The 16048-nt window shown below is 44.1% G+C and overlaps 1 protein-coding gene across 6 annotated transcripts in view; it reads left to right on the forward strand.

Moving 5' to 3' along the window:
- The window catches only part of Cep250 (centrosomal protein 250), a 59579-nt gene that overhangs the window by 15621 nt on the left and 27910 nt on the right, over positions 1-16048 (forward strand). For all 6 annotated transcript variants that reach the window (XM_048349078.1, XM_048349080.1, XM_048349082.1 and 3 more), the window contains 8 exons: positions 816-917; positions 1470-1616; positions 2355-2533; positions 3840-4022; positions 12198-12342; positions 13617-13763; positions 14520-14750; positions 15739-15932. In XM_048349078.1, the coding sequence (XP_048205035.1) occupies positions 816-917; positions 1470-1616; positions 2355-2533; positions 3840-4022; positions 12198-12342; positions 13617-13763; positions 14520-14750; positions 15739-15932 (1328 nt within the window). The remainder of the gene's footprint in view (positions 1-815; positions 918-1469; positions 1617-2354; positions 2534-3839; positions 4023-12197; positions 12343-13616; positions 13764-14519; positions 14751-15738; positions 15933-16048) is intronic.

The following is a 16048-nucleotide window of genomic DNA, read 5'->3' on the forward strand; positions in this document are numbered from 1 at the left end:
TTTGTCAAGAATTTTCTAGGGCTGGGAATATGGTTTAGTGATACAGTGCTTGCCTGCCTAGCATGCATGAAGCCCTGGGTTCGATTCCTTAGCACCACATACACAGAAAAAGCCAGAAGTGGCACTGTGGCGCAAGAGGCAGAGTGCTTGCCTTGAGCTAAATGAAGCCAGGGACAGTGCTCAGGCCCTGAGTCTCCAGCCCCAGGACTGGCCAAAAAGGAAAAAATAAAATAGTTTTTTTTTTTTCTAATTCAAATACTTGCAGGACTTAGATAATATAAATGAGTCAAGTGGATTGGGTCATGAGAATTCTGGTTTTCCAGAACTCTTGTGTTTAGTTTTCCATGCTGCAGGAGACAGTTGAGCTCAGTATGAAGGACCCTGAAGTAAAATGTCACATAGACATTATACTGTTCAACTTCAGTAAATTATTTCCATCTAGGAATGGGAGCTGAGGTCGTTAACTTTTGTTTTGCTTTGTTTTTCTGAAATAAGGTCTCATTATAAAGCCCAGGCTGATCTCAAATTTGCCGTTCTCTTGTCTTAGCCCCCAAGTACTGGGTTTAAAGATATGGGCTATCACACTCAATCCTCAACTTTTTGAGTATACAGAATTTCTCAATTTATAAATATTCACCCAAATTTTATATAATAGGCTAAACAAAATATAGCCCATAGATATATGAATATGAATTCATAGTATAGGTATATCCCCTAATCTCTTTTTCCCAAGTAGATAGAATTATAGGCTTGAGCCACCATGCCTAGCCGTAAATTTCTTTTAAGACTTTGGCTTTGCTCTGTTCCCTGTTCAGGAAACAAATCACACTGAGTTAATGGAACATGAAGCATCTCTTAGTAGGAATGCCCAAGAGGAGAAGTTATCTTTGCAGCACGTAATCAAGGACATAACTCAGGTACTGAAAGCCTCCTATTGTGGTAATTGGCCAATGCCTTGCCCTTCTGCCCAGGCTTCCATGTCCTGAGTCTATCTCAATTGCCATTCTGAAGTTTGGGCTTAGGGTCATGTAAGGATGAGTTCTCTGAAGGTATTTGAAGGATGAAACCCTAAGGGGTAAGTAAGCATTCTTATCCTCATCTTGTATGGTTCCTGTCTTTCCTATTAACCAGCAGCAGTTCTCAAGCCATAGGCTAAATTTGGGTTTTATCACAGCAATAGTCTTATCTTCCTACATTTCCTCATTTATTATTGCTCCACAAGGAATTCTAGCCTTGTTGCTAATCCTAGACTTGAGTGACCAAAGGTGGAAAGTTGAAGGAACCAGCCATTTTGCTACCCCTCAGGAGAGGCCCTGAGAAAGAAAACCTTGGATTACTACAGGCTGTAGTGTAAGCCCCTCTGTGAATTGTCAGCCTCAGTCAGTGGGGTGGTGTGACCACATTCTTTGGGGTCTGTGGACAGTAGGTTTCAGGCAGTGGGGTAGTAAGCACACTGTTTTGGGTTTCAGGCCTTGGTGGAAGGAGACAATATAGCCCATGAAAGCTCCCTGCCATTGGACACTAGTGGCTTCTCCTCCCAGTTTGATCCCCAGGACCCTGACAAGGCTCTTGCTCTGGTACATTTGGTGCTGACTCGGAGACACCAGACTATTCAGGTGAGAACCCCAGTACCACTCAGCCATAGGGCCAGAAACCAAAATGATTCATGCCCTAGGTACTTCCCTAGCTTGGATTGCTCCTTTTACTTTTTTTTTTTTTTTTTGCCAGTAATGGGGCTTGAACTCAGGGCCTGAGCACTGTCCCTGGCCTCTTTTTGCTCAAGGCTAGCACTCTGCCACTTGAGCCACAGCGCCACCACTGGCTTTTTCTATATATGTGGTACTGAGGAATCGAACCCAGGGCTTCATGTATACGAGACAAGCACTTTTACCACTAGGCCATATTCCCAGCCCCTGGATTGCTCCTTTTAATTGGCCATTCCTGCAATATTTAGTTAGTACCCCAAAGTGCCCATTAGAATCTGTGCTTTTTTGCCCTATTGTGCTTGAAGATAACAAACACATTCTCCATGCCAGTGCACTACATGCTTTATTTTGCATGTGATTTTGGCATAGCACAAAGCAAAGAACCCTGGGACAGCCTGGGTGTTTGTCTAGGCATGCTTACCATCTCCTTGTGCTACTGTGTATTTGAAGATGATGAACTCCAAGAGTATAGAGACACAAAAGCCCAATAACCTCTGATCCTCTGACTTCTCAACTAGCCCCATCTCTGGTCTTAGTTCTTATTGCACTCAAACCCCTTTTCCAACCCTGCTGTCATGCTTCTGAAATCCCTCCTTTTCTCTTAATCCTTTTGCTTATCATCTCCTTTCTGTTGCTCTCCCTCCACAGGACCTACAGAAGCAGCTTTCAGGCTGCCAGGAGGCTATGAACTTGTTGCAGCAGCAGCATGATCAATGGGAAGAAGAGGGGAAAACCCTGAAAGAGAAGCTGCAGACACTCACTGGGGAACGGGACACTCTGGCAGGGCAAACTACGGGCCTCCAGGGAGAGGTTGACTCTCTCAGCAAGTGAGCAGATGAGCTTTTCATCCTTGCTTTCCACATCTGGTTTCAGTCGTGTGTGTGTGTGTGTGTGTGTGTGTGTGTGTGTGTGTGTGTGTGTGTCTTTATGTGTCTTTGTGTGTCTTTGTGTCTCCTGGGGCTTGAACTCAGGGCCAGGGAATTGTTCCTGAGCTTTTGTGCTCTAGACTAGCACTCTACCACTTGAACCACAGCTCTACTTCTGGCTTTCTTTGGTAGTTAATTGGAGATAGGAGTCTCATAGACTTTCCAGCCCAAACTGGCTTTCAACCACAATCCTCAGATCTCAGCCTCCTGAGTAGCTAGGATTACATTTGTGAGCCATTGGCAACTCTCCCCACTCCCCCCACCCTTTTTTTTTTTTTTTTTTTTTGCCAGTCTGGGGCTTAAACTCAGGCTTGAGCACTGTCCCTGAGCTTTTGCTCAAGGCTAGCACTCTACCACTTTAGCCACAGCGTCACTTCTGGCCTTTTCTGTTTTTGTGGTGCTGAGGAATCAAACCCAGGGATGCATGCTAGGCAAGCACTCTACTACTAAGCCACATTCCCAGCCCTCAAACCCATTTTTGGTTGGTTCTTCCTGTTGTCTCTGAGACTTTGGACTCTTCAAGGTGGCTTTTTTTTTTTTTTCTTGTCTCTTGTCCCTGCAGGAAAAGCTTTTAGATTTTGGGTTTTTGGGTTTGTTTGTTTGTTTTTTGCCAGTCCTGAAGCTTGAACTCAGGGCCTGAGCACTATCCCTGGCTTCTTTTTGCTTGAGGTTCGCTCTCTACCAATGAGCCACAGTGCCACTTCTGGCCTTTTCTATATATGTGGTGCTAAGGAATCGAACCTGGGGCTTCATGTATACAAGGCACGTACTGTACCACTAGGCCATATTCCTGGCCTGGATTTGGGGTTTTTGAGAGTATAAAAAATGGTTTCTGCCAGTGCCAGTGGCTCATGCCTGCAATCCTAGCTACTCAGGAGGCTGAGATCTAAGGATGAAAGTTCACAGCCATTCTGGGCAGGAAAGTCCATGAGACTCTTATCTCCAATGAACCACCAGAAAACTGGAAGTGGTACTGTGGCTCAAGTGGTAGAGTGCTAGCCTTGAGCTGAAGAGCATAGGGACAGCACCCAGGCCCAGAGTTCAACCCCCTACCACTCCCCCCCCCAAACCAGGGTGGTTTCCTGATCAGAAGGAAAGATGGATGTTGAAAAGAAGCAAGTACTTCTCTCACTTGACCCTGTGATGTTTGCTTCCAGAAAGTAATGTGGGTCTTCAGGTCTGCTCATCTCTAATCTCTTCTTTCCAGGGAGCGAGAGCTCCTTCAGAAGACCAGAGAAGAGCTACAGCAACAACTGGAAGTGCTGGAGCAGGAGGCATGGAGACTGCGAACTGCCAACATGGAACTACAGCTGCAAGGTGACACTGCCCAGGGAGAAAAGGAGGAACAGCAGGAGGAGCTGCATTTGGCTGTCCGAGAGAGGGATCGTCTGTAAGTGGGACCAGTCCCTTCTTGTAGTGTAACCTGCCTTTTGTTCCATACCCTCCTCATTGGATTCCCATCTCATAGGAAGTAGAGACCCAGAAACTCAGAACACAGTGAGTTCAGATTAGCTTACTGCTCTTTCCTCTGCAGAAAGATAGATACAGAAAGTCCATTCAGACTTTGCTGAGCACTCATAGACATGAGGCAAACAAAAAGAGGAATACAGAATTGAGTAAGAAAAGCCCTTATCTCAAGGACCTATGGTTTAGTGGAAACTGATAACATGTGAGATGGAAAATGAGATAAATAGAATTTCAAAGTAACATTTAGTTATTGAGGAGCAGGGAAAGCTTTATGGGAGAGGTGATAGACCTAGACCTATTTTGATTGGTAGAGGATGAGAGAAGTATTTAAAAAAAAACAGCAAACTAAAAGAACCAGAAAGGGCTGGGAATGTGGCTTCGTGGTAGAGTGCTTGCCTACCATGCATGAAGCCCTGGGTTCCATTCCTTAGCACTACATAAACAGAAAAGGCCAGAAGTGGTACTGTGGCTCAAGAGGTAGACTGCTTGCCTTGAACAAAAAGAAGTCATGGACAGTGTTCAGGCCCTAAGTCCAAGCCTACGAGGCAAAAAAAAGAAAACCCAAAACCAGAAAGGCTTATTCATGTTCAGAGTAGGCTGGGTTGCTAAAGAATAAGATACACTAGGAAGTAATAAGGAGTGAACTGACTAAGAAGGAAAGTTCAAGCTGGGCACTTGGTGGCTCACACCAGTAATCCTAGCTACTCAGGAGGCTGAGATCTGAGGATCTCGATTTGAAGTTAGCCAGGGCAAGAATGTCTTTGAGACTTCCCTCCAATAAACTACTCAGAAAAGGTCAGAAGTTTCTTTGTGACTCAAGTGTTAAAGCAGTAGCCTTGAGCACAAAGAGTCTTAGGGACAGTGCCTAACCACTGAATTCAAGCCCCAGGACCACCAAAAAAAAAAAAAAGGAGAAGGGTACAGCAGGTATCAGTGGCTCACATCTGTAATCCTAGCTACTCAGGAGGCTAAGATCTGAGGATCATGGTCTGAAGCCAACCCAGGCAGGAAAGTCTGTGAGGCTCTTATCTCTAACTAATTAGGCACTAAGCAAGCCAAAAGTGGGACTTGTGGTCAAATGGTAGAGCACTAACCTAGGGCACAAAAGGCAGTGACAGTGCTAAGTCTCTGAATTCAAGACCCAGGAACAGTACACAAAAACAAAGGAAAATCTAAGCCAGGTACTGGCCCTCTCGCTTCTGTAATCCTGACTACTCAAGAGACTGAGACCTGGAAGATTCTGATTCAAAGCTTAGCACTGACAGACAAGTAAATGAGACTCTTATCTCCAATTAATCACCAAAATGTCAGACTGGAATCATGGCTCAAGAAATAGAGTACTGGCTAGGAGCAAAAAACTGAAGGAAGAGGAAAACAAAAAAGAAGAGGAAGAGAGGAGAAAGATGGCGCCGACAGAATAGGGAGGCACCCCGACTCGCTCCAACTGAATAGCGAGCTGGGAACTCCAACACCCAACACCCCATCAAGAACCCAGCAAAACCAGCAGCCAGAAGCAGTGGAGAAACGCAGGAAAACAAAAAGGAGCAAAAAGAAGAACTGAAAACCTACACGGAGCCGGAGAATCTCCGGGGCACCCTCCCCCCACCAGCCGACCCTGGCCCAAACAGGGCCAGGCTGGGAAAGGGGAACCCGGCGATCGGCAGACAGGCTGCCAGGAGCGCAGAATTCAGATAGTGGGAGACCCCACGGACACAAGGCAGGGTGCGGACCAAGACACACACCGGCAGCGACGAGAAGTTCGGGTCCACACCGGGTTCGGACAAGGGAACCCAGCGCGGCAGAAAAAGGGAACCGGGGAAGCCACCACGACACTTCGCCAACCCCTGAAGGGCCAACGGCTGCGTGGGACACACACACAAAGCAGCAACAGTGAGTGCCCCATTATCCCCTCCCCCAACGGGAGACCAGCTATCAGAGACCCAAGCCCGACAAAGAAGCTACATCTCCCTCCCTCCTCCTCCGCACCCCCGAGGGAACAAAGAACCCCCAAATCACGCGGGGAGCTCCCATCAGGTGCTGGGAAGTCCATTTAGCAGGGGAAGGGCGGAGCAGCCCCAAGGCCCCACAGGTTCCTGAACTGGCAGAACCGGCCCCGGCCCCTTCCCAACAGGGGCTGGGGGACGGCTGGCAGTGCAAGCCTCACCTGAGGCGCCTGGACCTCGCAGACTCTTACAACTAAAATCACAGGCGCTGGAGGGCAATACCAGCCCAGCCCAGCAGGGTCACCTGAGCCTGATCACGTCCCTCCCTCCCAGCGGAGGCGAGGTCTGAGGGTGCCAATCCACACCTGGACAGTCGATCCCACTGGGCCCCACACATACCACCCCCTCCAACGGACTCGCGGGAGGGCGCAAGCACAACCCAACAACCCGGGGCTCGCTCTGGGAGGCATATCCCGCTAAAGTGCCTGTTGTAGTGGACACACAGCGCACAGGATGGCGGGGCCCCCGGCGACAGCGCCGGCTCTGGTAGGCGTACTCTGCACTGGTGGGCGGGGCCACAGCGACAGCACCTGCTGCCGTAGACACACCTACACAGAAGGGAGGGAAGACCTACACAGATCTCCAGATGCACAAATCACAAAGAAACATAACTCAGTTCATCAAAGGGCAAGCCAACTCGCCAGCGCCAAAAAGCAGCATGACTGAAGAGGAGATGGAGACTAAAAAAGCAAATGAGGCCATGTTAACAGGAATGATCGAAAGTGTCAGAAATGAAATCAGAAAACAATTCCAGGAGTTTAGAGCGGAAATCTGGAAGGACACACAGGAAGCCAAGAAAGAAATGGAAGCAAAACTGGATACAATGCAAGCCTCCTTTAAAGAAATGGAAGCAAAAATGGATACAATGCAAGCCTCCTTTAAAGAAAATCTCCACATCCTGAGAATTGAAATGCATGAAAAAATAGATTTAAAATACAACTCTTTAAAGGAAGAAATTTCCACGATCAGAGCTGATCTGACAACCATAAATAGCTCTCTGACATCCATAAACTCCGCAATTGAAACCATAACACAAAGATTGGACCATATAGAATCCAGAATCTCTCGCCTGGACGATGAAGCAGCTGACAACAACCAGAAAATGACCACACTCCAAGAAAAGGTGAAGCTTCAGGGAAGACTAATCCAGAAACTAATGGACAAAGATGAGATATAATCTGCGCATAATTGGAATAGAAGAAGGAGCTGAATACCAGAACAGAGGGCTTAATCATGTTCTCAATAAAGTTATTGCAGAAAACTTCCCCAATCTCACAGGGGACCCCATCCAGGTAACTGAAGCCTGTAGGACACCTGGCAGGCCAGACCCCAGGAAAGCCACCCCAAGGCACATAATATTCAAGACTACAGACCTCAAGATTAAAGAGCAAATTCTGAATTCAGCCAAAGCGAAGAAGGAAACTTTCTTCAATGGGAAGAGGATTCAAATAACATCCGACTTATCCACACAAACTTGCCGAGCTTGAAGTGAGTGGAAGAACACCATCCAAGTACTTCAGAATAACAATTTACAACCTCGGATCAAATATCCAGTGAAATTGGAGTTCACATTCGAAGGGGAAACCAGACCTTTCCACACCAAAGAGGAGCTAAAGGAGTATGTGAATAAAAAAACAACCCTACAGCGAATTTTAACAGGGGAACCCCACCCAACAGAGATCGTAAAAGACACACAGACAGAATCAGAAAGAAACTTCAATAGCCAAAGTCCAGCAGAAAGACCAGCTCACTAAAGACAAGAAAAAAAAAAAGAGGAAAAAACAGCCCAACAAGAAAATGGAAGGAGAAAAAACACCCTTATCCTTGATCTCTTTAAATATAAATGGTTTAAACTCCCCGATAAAGAGGAGCAGACTGGCAGAATGGATTCGCAAACAAAAAGTTGACATCTGCTGTCTACAAGAGACCCACCTAACAGCAAGGGACAAAAACAGGCTTCGAATGAAAGGATGGAGCAAGATCTACCAAGCAAATGCACCCACCAAAACGGCAGGTGTAGCCATTCTGATCTCAGACAAGCTGGACTTCTCATTAAAGTCAACTCAAAAAGACAAGGACACTACATATTAATACAAGGAAAAATCCAGAATCAAGAAATCACGGTGATAAATGTATACTCACCGAACAAAAGAGGCCCTACATATGTCTAGCAAATTCTCACAGAATTACAGAGCAAGATAGATGCAAACACAATCATAGTGGGTGACTTTAATACTCCTCTTTCTCCAAGAGACAGATCCAACACCCAGAGGATTAGTAAGGGAGCTGAGGACCTAAATAACACCATTTCCCAAATGGATCTAACAGACCTATATAGAACCATCCACCCTACAGAGATCCAATACACCTTTTCAGGAGCCCATGGATCATATTCCAAAATAGACCACGTCATAGCCCACACAAAGAACCTCAGCAAATACAAAAGTATTGACGTCATCCCATGTATTGTATCTGATCACAGTGGATTAAAGGTAACCCTCAACAACAAAGGATACCACAGAAGCTATACACACTCTTGGAGGCTAAACCCCACGCTGCTATCCAACACTTGGGCCACAGACCAAATTAAAGATGAAATCAACGAATTCATAAGCCACAATGACAACGAAAACACATCACAAAGAAACCTATGGGACACAGCTAAGGCAGTACTGAGGGGCAAGATCATTGCACTCAGCACCCACATTAAAAGAATGGAAGCAGAGCAGGTGAATACCCTCACGATGAAACTAAAACAACTGGAGAAACAAGAAATAACAGAATCTAAAACGACTAGGAGGGGAGAGATCACAACGATTAAAGAAGAGATAAATCTGTTTGAAAATAGAAAGACCATTCACCAAATAAGACTAAAAGCTGGTTCTTTGAGAAAATAAACAAAATTGATAGACCCCTTGCAAGACTTACTAAAAAAAGAAGAGACTCATATACTTAAAATCAGGGACTCCACCGGAAAAATTACAAGTACCCACGATATTCAAACAATCATAAGGAGCTATTTCCAAAACCTCTACTCAGCAAAAAACAATAATTTTACAGAAATGGATCAATTCTTAGAGAAGTACAAACTGCCCAAACTGAACCAAGAAGAAATAAATCAACTAAATAAACCAATAACTTACGGTGAGATACAGGAGGTAATCAAGAACCTCCCTACTAAGAAAAGCCCAGGCCCAGATGGATTCACCAACGAATTCTACAAAACCTTTAGTGAGGAGCTAATACCAATACTCCTCAAACTCTTCCGCGAAATAGAAACAGAGGGAGAAATCCCAAACTCATTCTACGAAGCTAATATCATACTCATTCCCAAACCAGGCAAAAACCCAACAAAAAAGAACTACAGACCAATATCACTAATGAACACAGACGCAAAGCTCCTCAATAAAATATTAGCTAACAGGATCCAGAAACTGATCAAGAAAATCATACATCATGACCAAGTAGGCTTCATCCCTCAGTCACAAGGATGGTTCAACATCCGTAAATCAATCAATGTAATTCACCACATAAACAGATCTAAAATTAAGAATTACATTGTTATCTCAGTCGATGCCCAAAAAGCCTTTGACAAAATACAACATCCATACCTATTAAAAGCTTTGGAGAGAACAGGAATAGATGGAACATTCCTCAAAACAATAAAAGCCATATACAACAGACCAACTGCTAATATCATATTAAACGGAGAGAAACTTAAATCATTCCCCCTAAACTCAGGAACAAGACAAGGATGCCCACTCTCCCCACTTCTGTTCAACATAGTGCTTGAATCCCTAGCCATAGCAATAAGGCAAGAGGAGGACATCAAAGGGATCCACATCGGCAAGGAAGAATTCAAGTTATCCCTATTCGCAGACGACATGATCTTATATCTGAAGGACCCAAAAAACTCAGTCCCCAAACTCCTACACCTAATAAACCAATTTGGCAAAGTAGCAGGATACAAAATCAATCCACAAAAGTCAGCAGTTTTTCTGTACACCAGCAATAGACAAACAGAAAAGGAAATTATGGAAACAATTCCATTTACAGTAGCCAAAAAATGAATAAAGTACCTAGGGATCAACTTAACCAAGGACGTGACGGACCTATTCAATGAAAACTACAAAAATCTAATAAGGGAAATCAAAGAAGACACAAGGAGATGGAAAGACCTCCCATGCTCATGGGTAGGCAGAATCAATATAGTGAAAATGGCCATATTGCCCAAATTGTTATACAAATTCAATGCAATACCTATCAAAATCCCAGCCACATTCTTCACTGAAATAGAGAAACCAATTCATAAATTCATATGGAACAGCAAAAAACCTAGAATAGCCAAAGCAATTCTAGGCAAAAAAAAGTAGTGCAGGAGGTATCACAATACCAGACTTCAAGCTCTACTACAAGGCCATCATAACAAAAACAGCATGGTATTGGTATAAAAACAGATCGGAAGACCAATGGATTAGAATTGAAGACCCAGAAATAAAACCGCACTCTTACAGCCAACTGATATTCGACAAAGGAGCTAAAGACATACAATGGAATAAACATAGCCTCTTCAACTCCTGGTGCTGGGAGAACTGGGCAGCCATATGCAGAAAACTCAAAGTAGACCCAAGCCTATCACCATGCACCAAGATCAACTCAAAATGCATCAAGGACCTCAATATCAGACCTGAATCCTTGAAACTACTGAAAGACAGAATAGGAAAGACACTAGAACTTATAGGCACAGGAAGGAACTTCCTGAATAGAGTCCCAAGGGCACAACAAATAGGGGAAAGACTCGACAAATGGGACTACTACAAATTAAAAAGTTTCTGCACAGCTAAGGTCATAGCCACCAAAATAGAAAGACAGCCAACGATGTGGGAAAGGATCTTTACCAGCACAGCAACAGACAAAGGCCTGATGTCGGTCATCTACAGAGAACTCAAAAAAAGCCCCTCCAAGCCCAATAAACCTATTAGGAAATGGGCAAAAGAGCTAAAGAGAGACTTCACAAGAGAAGATATAAAAATGGCAAAGAAACACATGAGGAAATGCTCAACATCCCTGCTAGTAAAGGAAATGCAAATAAAAACAACCCTGAGATACCACCTCATCCCAGTTAGAATGGCCTATACTCTGAACTCAGGAAACAACAAATGCTGGAGGGGCTGTGGGGAAAGAGGAACCCTTCTCCATTGTTGGTGGGAGTGCAAATTAGTACAACCACTTTGGAGAACAGTATGGAGGTTTCTCAAAAAGCTCAATATAGACCTACCCTATGACCCAGCCATACCACTCCTAGGCATCTATCCTAAACAGCAAAACCCAAGATATCAAAAAGACATTTGTACTTCCATGTTTATCGCGGCACAATTCACAATAGCCAAAATATGGAAACAACCCAGATGCCCCTCCACAGATGAATGGATCCAAAAAATATGGTACTTATACACAATGGAATACTACATAGCGATTAGGAATGGTGAAATATTGTTATTCGCAGGGAAATGGTCAGAACTCGAACAAATAATGTTGAGTGAGACAAGCCTAGAACACAGAAAACAAAGGAGCATGATCTCCCTGATATATGACTGTTACCAAAGGGAGACGGAGAGACAGTAGAGACCAAGTCTGTGAATACTGTATATGTTCTTGATACATTGTATATTGTATATATGTCTACCTGACCTAGACATGGGATAGAAAAACAGGACGTAAGATATCACAAGAAATGTACACACTGCCCTACTATGTAATTGTACCCTTTTTGCACAATACCTTGTAAAAAAATTTATGTTCAATTAATAAAAAAAAAGAAGAGGAAGCTGGGCAGTGGTGGCTCACACCTCTAATCTTAGCTTTAATTAATTTTCAGTGCCACCTCATACAAACATAAGCAGGATTTTCTTTTCACAAAAGGTAGTACATTATATAAACTGTTCTGAACCTTGCTTTTTTCACTTGGCACAACTTGGGTTTTTTCCCCATAGAAACATTTAAAGACCATCTTCATTTTATTCCATCAGTAAGGTGATTTAATTCTTGTTACCTGCTAGGCATTGGCTCTATAGCCTCTTCTTCTTCCTTCCTAGTCAGGAGATGTTGGTGGGCCTAGAATCCAAGCAGTCAGAATCACTCAGTGAACTGATTACACTTCGTGAAGCCCTGGAGTCAAGTCGCCTGGAAGGAGAGTTACTGAGGCAAGAGCAAGCAGAAGTAACTGCAGCACTGGCCAGGGTACGTAGATCTCTTCCTCCGTACTTGCTGGGTTGTGTAGTTTGGAAAGTTGTGTTTCCAAGAAGGGAGCATGCAACCTGTTTTATTCTCCACCCTGCAAGCCATTACCTTTATACCTTCTTTTCTTTCTTTCTTTCTTTTTTTTTTGCCAGTCCTGGGCCTTGAACTCAGGGCCTGAGCACTGTCCCTGGCTTCTTTTTGCTCAAGGCTAGCATTCTGCCATTTGAGCCACAGCGCCACTTCTGGCCATTTTCTATATATGGTGTGCTGAGGAATTGAACCCAGGGCTACATGTGTATGAGGCAAGCACTCTTGGCACTAGGCCATATTCCCAGCCTTTATACCTTCTTTCTTCAGTAACTAGTTTGATTCTGGGTCTTCTCCCTTCTGATATGTCTTCTGTATTGGGCTTAGATGAGTTCCCTGAAGTTTAAATATGATTATGCCAGTTTCTTAAAAACAATGGCTTTCTGGGCTAGGAATATGGCCTAGTGGTAAAGTGCTTGCCTCATATACATGAAGCCCTGGGTTCAATTCCTCCACACCACATACACAGAAATAGCCAGAAGTGGCGTTGTGGCTCAAGTGGTAGAGTGCAAGCCTTGCGCAAAAAAAAAAAAAAAAGAAGCCAGGGACTGTTCTCAGGCCCTGAGTTCAAGTCTCAGGACTGGCAAAAAACGAAACAAACAAAAAAAACAATGTCTTTCCAACTCTAGGATCACATTCAGAATTCCTTGCTACCTGTCTGAAACTGTTTCTGACTTCCCTTTCCATGCCAAAACCCTGTCCTAACTCCATGTATGCTTTACTCTGCCACAGTATATTTGTATTTACCATTAATATTCCTTCTTAACTCCCAATACTTTGCATGTGCTTTTCTCTTTACCTGGACTGCTTCCTGCCCCCAGTAATAACTATGATTTGTTCATCTCTTAATACTTAAGTGTACACTTCTCTACCAGTCATTCTTGACTCTCCCAAACTGAAATAATGCCATCCTTGGCCTCCTGGAGCACTTTGTGTTTACATTTTCTATGGCATCATTACAACTTTACTTATTCGTGCATCATTATAGCTGTGTTTCTATACTGTGAGCTCCTTACTCCTAAAAGGATGAATAAATGAATGAATGAAAGGAAAATTCAGTAAGAATGTAAAGGAAGAGATGAAGCGATAACATCTTTATATAAGAAAAGGAGGTATTGAGAATGTGAACTGTTCACTGTTTGAGGGAAAATGGAAATATGAAACTCTTTAACCCTCTTTGTTTTTAGGCAGAACAATCCATCGCAGAGCTGTCTAGTTCTGAGAATGGCCTGAAGGCAGAGGTAGCTGACCTTCGGGCTGCTGCTGTCAAGCTCAGTGCCTTAAATGAGGCTTTGGCCTTAGATAAACTTAGGCTGAACCAACAGCTTCTCCAGGTGAGCAAGATTTTTGTCTGATCCTCAGGGTAGGCTGAATACTGTGGAGTGCACAGGATTAGATTTAGCCACTTGAAATATTTCTTTCCCATACCTCCAGCAGAACTATCCTTGATCTTAAAGGTAAATTATTATGACTGAGAAGGGGCTCCAACCCCTGAAAGCAAGACTAGGTTTTTAATCCTGTTGACTTAAGATAGTAGTGCTTACCAGAAAAGAATCTGCTAAAAAGCCTAAGTTCTTCCAAATCTCTTTATGTTACAAATTTTATCCTATCCTATAATTATAGTAAGGGTTTTTGCATCCCTGTCCTGAGCCTCAGCTGGATTTTACTTTTTTTTTTTTTTTTTTTTTTTTGGCCAGTCTTTGGGCTTGGACTCAGGGCCTGAGCACTGTCCCTGGCTTCTTTTTGCTCAAGGCTAGCACTTGAGCCACAGCACCGCTTCTGGCTTTTTCTGTATATGTGGTGCTGAGGAATCGAACCCAGGGCTTCATGCATGCTAGGCAAGCACTCTACCACTAAGCCACATTCTCAGCTTCCAATTTTACTTTTAAAAATCTCTTTCCTCAGCATCTAGCCAATCTAGTACTGACAACATAGAGTTAAACGGAATGGATTTTTCTAAGCACTCCTGTGTTCATCTCTGGAAGATAGATTCATCTGTCACTTGGATTTCTGTCTCACCACTTGAAACTGGGAAAACTGTAACTGCCTGTCTTTTATACTCTGTGCCCCCTTCCCTTTTTGGCCAGTAGTTGGAGCAGAACAGCCAGTCTGCTTGCAGCAGAGTGGAGGCAGCAGAGCAGGCAAGAAGTTCTTTGCAGATGGACCTTGAAGAGGCAGAGAGGACTCGGGAAGCCTTGTGGGAAAAGAAGACTCACCTGGAGGTCCAGCTGCAGAAAGCAGAGGAGGCAGGGGCTGAGCTGCAGGCAGAGCTCAGGTGCAGCCAAGAAGAAAAGGAAGAACTTAAAGAGAAATTAAGTGAGGTAAGAAGATAAAACCGACACCACTCTTAAGGATTAATTCATGCTTATTGTAAGAAATTTAAACGCTACAGAAAAGACTTAGAGTGAAAAAGTCTTACTTCCTAGTTTTGACTGGTATTACTGTGGCTTATCTTCCCATTGCTTTAAGAAATTTCTGTAGGAACTCCTCGCTGATTCCCTACTACTTCCTACTGCCTCCCCCAGTTTACATGCTTCTCATATACTATACTACACATTTTGTTTTCAATCACCACACCTACACTTCAAACTATAGTTACCTTTTTGCATGGCCTTGAAGACAAGGCTGTGTCTTGTTTCATTCCTCTAGTTTTTAGCTCCGTGCCAAACACAAGACAGGTCTCTGCATTCTTTCCTGAACCAATAAATTATCTGGCTGAAAAGTCATCGTCCTCGGTTACCAAACCTCTCATTGCTCCAGTAATTTTTTTTTTTTTTTTTTTTGCCAGTCCTGGGGCTTGGACTCAGGGCCCGAGCACTGTCCCTGGCTTCTTCTTGCTCAAGGCTAGCGCTCTGCCACTTGAGCCACAGCGCCACTTCTGGCCATTTTCTGTATATGTGGTGTTGGGGAATTGAACCCAGGGCCTCATGTATACGAGGCAAGCACTCTTGCCAGTAGGCCATATCCCCAGCCCCTGCTCCAGTAATTTTATGCAATCTCACTTTTCAGAGTCTTTCTCAGGACACCAATCATTTTCTCCCTGGTATTTTGTGTGCGTTTTCTTAAAACTCAGAGCTCCTTGGGGGCATCCCTAGCACAGGGTCTTTGATGTCCATTGGAAAATATCTTTCCTTAGCTATCAGCTCTCTGGTTGATAAAGGAAATGAATATATGCTACTCTGTATGAAGTGAGCACTGCTCAAGCTTACAATACTGGGCTCAAAATCTTTGAAGAGCCAATGGCCCTCACCTGATGTAGCAATCCCACAATTCTGCCTCTTCTCTGCCTCACCAGTTTCTTCCCTTCAGGCACATCACCAACAGGAAGCAGCCACAGCTCAACTGGAGCAGCTTCATCAGGAGGCAAATCGACAGGAAGATATGCTTACCAGGGCAGTCCAAGAAAAGGAGGTCCTAGTACGGGAGAGAGCAGCTCTAGAGGTGCGGCTGCAGGCTGTGGAGCGAGACCGCCAGGACCTTACTGAACAACTTCTGGGACTTAGGTAGGGTCCAGACCTAGGTCAGCCAAGCACAAGAGAGCTTTGCAAGGCAAGGCATTGCCAAGCTCCCTGTCCTAAATATATGAACTCTTACTGTGTTATGAATTTATAATTGCCCT

The sequence above is a fragment of the Perognathus longimembris genome, chromosome 6, assembly GCF_023159225.1.
Source record: "Perognathus longimembris pacificus isolate PPM17 chromosome 6, ASM2315922v1, whole genome shotgun sequence".
In the NCBI taxonomy this organism is placed as follows: domain Eukaryota; kingdom Metazoa; phylum Chordata; class Mammalia; order Rodentia; family Heteromyidae; genus Perognathus; species Perognathus longimembris.